We start from the raw sequence: 5,911 nt of genomic DNA on the forward strand, positions 1-5,911 counted from the left end.
CCCTAAGGCATCATTCTTCCAGTTGGCAGGCATTCTTTGCTCAAATATGGAAAAATTGCTGTTTGACCTTGTTTGCGTCCAGTTTACCAAGATGGTATGATTGCTCTGTTAGTTGCTTTATAATTCACTGTCCTGAGCCTTATGCTGTGTACAAATTTCAGTAGCTAAATTATCATGCTTCATTTACTGAGTGCCATGTTTACCTTGTTTATTGATGTAGTATAGCAGTCAAATTATCTAGTGATACCATGTCAGATGCTTTGTGGAAATCTGTTATACCATAATGAATGAGTCAGTGATCTTACTGAGATCAGCTCGGTTTGATTGTGCTTATTTTCAGTCATCTCATGCTGCTTTGTCCTTGTGATATTTGCCTCTTTCAGTTTCTTTATCCAAGATACAAAACCTGCTGAATGCTGAATAGTAAATGCTAAAATTAAATGTTTCCAAGTAAGTTAGATTGGATCACTTAATTTGAAAAAAGCTTGTTCTACTTGCTCCCTTTTTTTAGGTAAATCCGTTGCTTGAAGCTTTTGGCAATGCCCAGACTGTGATGAATGACAACAGCAGCCGCTTTGGAAAATACATACAGCTGCGTTTCCAGAATAATACAGGTAAAGTCAAGGGCAATTACTAGTTTGGGGGGATGATTAGGTACTGGAGGGTGTGGACTGAGTAGCCAGAACTTGTGGAGGGTGAAATTTTGACACTTGAATCCTTGTGGGAAGTGTATGCAATTAAGTAAAATCTTACAGCAACCACAGCTGTAGTTTAAGGCCTGGGTTTGGACAGTGTGTGAGTACAGGAAGGATATGGGGGTGACAGTGCAAGGGAAGTATCAATAATACTCTGCAGTGCCAGAAGCCTTGGTTGCTGCTAAAGCAGATGAGCAGACATCTCTAAGATGATGGGATGAAACATTCAGAAGCCTACTTCCAGGGTGCTTGGGCAGCCTAGAAGGTGTTGCACACAAGAAAGCTATTTTGGACAAGTCCATGCTCCTGTCACTGAAAAAGAGATGCGGGACAGCTCAGTTCAGCCCCAAGTGCAAAGTTTACCCTGTCACCTTCTTGTGTGCAGTGCGAGGTGCAAAGTTGAGTGAGTACCTTTTAGAGAAGTCACGGGTTGTGCGACAAGATACCGGGGAGAGGAATTTCCATATCTTCTACTACATGTTTGCTGGACTGTCTTCAGAGGAAAAGGAGATGTATGGGCTATTGGATCCCTCACTCTACAGGTACTTCAAGGACTAGTTTAATCTTCATGATGGGGGGTGGAGGGAAAAGCAGCATAACGGAGCCTATGCCTCTGCCCTGTGGCTCTATCCGTGGAGCTTGGTACAGGTAAACAAATGAAAGGAAGCCGGAGTGGGATCTGAATGGAGCTGCATGAAGAGATCTTATAGGTCATCATGGAAGCTGGGAGGTCTGGAGCCTCTTCTTTGTTGCATCACCTTGGAAAAGTTTATTTTCCTTTCATGTCTCCACTGCTGCTGATCTGCTTTGTTCCTTTGGGGCAGGACTGACTTGCTGTGCTGGTTGTGTGACAGTTTTCTATAGGATATATACTTTTTCAGGTACATAAGTGGACGATTTGGTACAGAGGATGTAGCTCAGTGCTGGAAGCAAAAATACCAAGAGGTGTGCAATGCCCTTGACATGGTGGGCTTCCAAGAACAGGTCAGTTCTGGGGTCATTTAGTTTCCACCTGTGCATCCTGCAGGCAGAGGGTTTCTTTCTCACTGCTGTTTTGAGGCTCAGTCCTATTTCTCTCCTTTCTAGATTTTCCACGTTGCTTCCAAACGACCTGAGTCTGTCAGGCTTGTGTAGAGTCTTTTCCCACAGGCTGCCTGTGCCTTTCCCTCACCTCTCCAACTTCTGGGGCCTCCGTCTTGTATATATTATATGCTGATAGGTTTTCAGTCACCTTTCTTTTGTGTTTCAGGAGCAAGTGGACATGCAGGCTATCTTGGCTGGTGTGTTGTCCCTGGGCAACGTGACCTTTGAGCCTGAGGAGAGGAATGGGTCTGTAAAAGTGAGTGAAGCCTCCTGGGGATGGCTGAAGGCTGCAGCGGTGAGTCACAAGAGGTGACAGAAACCTTATGGATATGACGCTGGTTCCCACTGGCAGTGTGACTGCAGGAGCTGCTCCTGCCAGAGATGGCAGAAGGTGTTTCTGCCTCAGAACGTGAAGGCTCCTCCAAAAAGGAGTTTTTTCCAGAAATGCACAGTTTGACCCCATGACTGCATTTGTGTCCACTGCTATTCATTCCCAAAGAGACATTTCCCAGCTTTTATTTCTTGTGTGTCTGGAAACAGTGTCTTGCATATGGCAGTATCATATTTGCCTTGTTGACTTCATACAATACAAGCTTTTTTGAAATTAAATGTTATATGTTCATAAATGTGATGATGCCTTGACAAAATTCAGGTGTGCAGTATCTGAACACTACTTCTGTGTTTTCAGCGGATCTTGTCCAAGGATACCACCTTAACTGCTGTCAATTTTTGTTGGTTATCCAGAATTAAACTTTCTACTATTTCACATGAAATTATCACAGATTAAGAAGTACATATTCTCAGGACCATCCCATTTTTATTATATGGGATGGATACATTATCCTGCTGTGTTAGAACACAGAATAGAAAAGTGTATCATATTTCTGCCTATTCTATGTCTTTTTCTGTTGACCTACTTGAAATCCCAGCACCTTTGCTTTTTGGTTTCACTCCCATCTCTTTGCCTGTTTCCCTCCTACACCATACCTGAAACAAGCATCTACATCTGTTCAGCAGCCGACTTCTCTGTCTTGGTTCTTCAAGTCTGCTCCTTGTTTTTGCCTACGGGAGGGGAATTCCTGGGAAAGTAATCACTGCGGGGTTCGGTTGTGTCTGAACTCCCTTTGTTTCCTGTTTCTTGTGGGTTCATGTGACTCTGATGTCTGCTGAAACTCAGACATCTCAGCACCTGCACAGTCACCTCCGTGTGGTGCTGTTCAATAAGTCATTAAACCACTCAGCAGGGACTGGCGTGGCTCCCAAAGAAGGTGAAAGGTGGCTGCACTGGGAGAGCAAAACAGAAAGTATTTCAGAGAGAGTGCAAGAGTGAGCTTGGTCACTGCAGGGGTAATGCAGATCTCAGAGCCTGCATCTGACTGCAGTGCTGCAGGATGTTAACAGTGATGCTGATCTTGCAATGGAGCTCAAAGGCCTTAGTCTGAATCATGATCCCATTACACTGGATGTTGCACAGACGCAAGGAGATGCAATCCCCACATGTAGAATAGGGTTTTACTACTGACTGTCCTCATCTATTTCCTCTTTCCCAGGGTCAGTTTGGAGTACAAGAAGATGAACTGTTAAAATGCCTTATTTGTACAATGTCAGTGACCCGAGGCGAGCAGATTCAGCGTTTTCATACCCAGCAGCAGGCAGAAGGTAAGAAACATAATGAATTGCAGATGTGCTGGCTAGAAAGACTGACCCGTATTTGGTGGAAGGGTATCCCCACACATGTGCAACTTGTTGTGAACAAAGATGTCTGTCTGTGCCCCTTCATTCTGCTTGCACAGAGGCAAGTCTATCAATGTTTATTTGTTTAGTCTCTTACTGACGTGTAGGACCATGAATGATGCTTTTGTTTGATCTCCAGGAGACTGCAGAGATTCAATGAGAAACCAAGAATTAGCCTTGCTTTCTCCCTCAGTCCAGCCTAGAAGGAAACTCTAGGTATTTGTACAAAAGAGGGGAAGGCTCCTGTTGCAGAGTGCTGGCAGTGTGCAGAGCTCTAGGTAGTAGATGGGGAAATAACTGAGAGAATCAATGAGATAGCACATTACCAGGGAAGGAGTGAGGGTGAAAGGGAAGTATCCTAAATTAACAAGTGCAAGGTGTTATTTTTCCTTTCAATAAGAAAAGAAAATAATCCAAGAGAATCTGCACAAAAAGGTTCTGTTAAAATAAAAGATTTTAAAAAGGAATGAAACCCCAGAATTTCTAGATTATTGCTTATAATAAATGAAAGAAAAAAATTTAAATGGGGAATTAGCTAGTTCTGTTTCCCAAATCTCTTCTCTTGCATCTCTGTAGCCAATAAAAAAAAAAAAAATCTATCAGTAAGTGCATCATGCAGTAGGTCATGTTGATTTGGCCTCTTCCTTACAATGTCAGCAAGTTTTCCATCAATTGCATCCTGCTCTTGCTGACAGCATTTGAACACTTGGCAGCTGTGGGCTAGGAGAGGCAGAACTGTTCAATTTTCCAAGTACAACTTGGAGCCTCTCACTTGGTTTAGCAGTGAGGGGATCCGTACTCAGTAGCCCTGCAGAGGGGAAAGCAAGTCTCTAGATATTCTAAAAAGTGGCTGGACTTTTTTGGAAAGGAAATTTTCCATTTTAGGTGGTCTCACAGGTGCCCTAGTGTGTCATATCTGATCTTGTAGAAAGATCGTGAAGATTTGGGAATGAAAGAACTCTTTTTGAGTTTACAGAGGGCAAGGACAATCAAACAGATATCTATCTAATGAGGAATACAGAGAAATTGTTTGAGCAGCCAGGGATCAGGTTAGACAAGCTAAAGCCCATATTGAATTAAGTCTGGCCAGGGACATCAAGGCAAACAAAAAATCCTTCTATAAGTATGTCATCGAGAAAAGAAAGACTAAGGAAGATGTGGGCCCTCTCCAGAGGGAAATAGAAGACCTGGTCACCTGGGATACAGACAAAGCCGAGCTACTCAATGACTTTTTTGCCTCAGTCTTGACTGGCAAAGACTGCAGCAACACTACCCATGATGCAGAAGGCAAAGGTGAGGACTGGGAAGGCAAAGAACCGCCCACGAGGACTGGGAAAACAAAGAGTCTCCCACTGTAGGTGAAGATCAAGTAGAAGACCACCTAAGGAACCTGAAGGTGCACAAGTCCATGGGACCTGATGAGATATACCCGCAGGTCCTGAGGGAACTGGCAGACAAATTTGCTAAGCCACTGTCCATCATATTTGAGAAGTTGTGGCAGTCTGGTGAGATTCCTGCCAACAGGAAAAGGGGAAACATAACCCTTATTTTCAAAAAAGGAAAAAAGGAAGACCCAGGGACAGGCCAGTTGGTCTTACCTCTGTGTGCAGCAAGATCATGGAGCAGATCCCCCTGGAAACTCTGCTAAGGCACATGGAAAAAGAGGAGGCCATTAGTAGCAGCCAACACGGCTTCACGAAGGGCAAGTCATGCCAGACAAATTCAGTGGCCTTCTACGAGGAGGTTACAGCAGTAGTGGACAAGGGAAGAGCAACTGACGTCATCTACCTGGACTTGTGCAAAGCATTTGACATTGTCCTGCACGATATCCTGGTCTCTAAATTGGAGAGAGGTGGATTCGACAGATGGACCACTTAGTGGATAAGGAACTGTCTGGATGGTCCCACTAAAAGAGTTGCAGTCAACAGCTCGATGTCCAAGTGGATCCCAGTTATGAGTGGTATTCCTTAGGGGTTGGTACTGGGACTGGTGCTGTTCAACATCTTTGTTGGTGACATGGACAGTGGGGTCGAGTGCACCCTCAGCAAGTTTGACAATGATACCAAGCTAGTACTGGTGAGGTAGACACACTGGAGGGGAGGATGCCATCCAGAGGGACCTGGACAGGCTGGAGAGGTGGGCCCAAGCCAACCTCATGCAGTTCAACAAGGCCAAGTGCAAGGTCCTACAGCTGGGTCACGGCAATCCCAAGCACAAATAGAGGCTGGGAGGAGAACAGATTGAGAACAGCCCTGAGGAGAAGGACCTGGGGGTGCTGATTGATGAGAAGCTCAACATGAGCCAGCAATCATAGAATCATGGAGTGGTTTAGGTTGGAAAGGACCTTGAAGATCATCGAGTTCCAACCCCCCTGCCATAGACAGGGACACCTCCCACTA

General features: G+C 44.7%; 1 protein-coding gene across 1 annotated transcript in view; it reads left to right on the forward strand.

Moving 5' to 3' along the window:
- Nucleotides 1-5,911, forward strand: part of LOC104294615 (myosin-IIIb-like) — a 23,219-nt gene that overhangs the window by 1,884 nt on the left and 15,424 nt on the right. Inside the window, exons 3-7 of the mRNA XM_009894236.1 lie at nt 512-614; nt 1,081-1,237; nt 1,577-1,679; nt 1,945-2,073; nt 3,329-3,437. Of these exons, the coding sequence (XP_009892538.1) occupies nt 512-614; nt 1,081-1,237; nt 1,577-1,679; nt 1,945-2,073; nt 3,329-3,437 (601 nt within the window). The remainder of the gene's footprint in view (nt 1-511; nt 615-1,080; nt 1,238-1,576; nt 1,680-1,944; nt 2,074-3,328; nt 3,438-5,911) is intronic.

Source organism: Charadrius vociferus, unplaced genomic scaffold (assembly GCF_000708025.1).
Source record: "Charadrius vociferus isolate BGI_N301 unplaced genomic scaffold, ASM70802v2 scaffold70, whole genome shotgun sequence".
NCBI classification, from domain to species: domain Eukaryota; kingdom Metazoa; phylum Chordata; class Aves; order Charadriiformes; family Charadriidae; genus Charadrius; species Charadrius vociferus.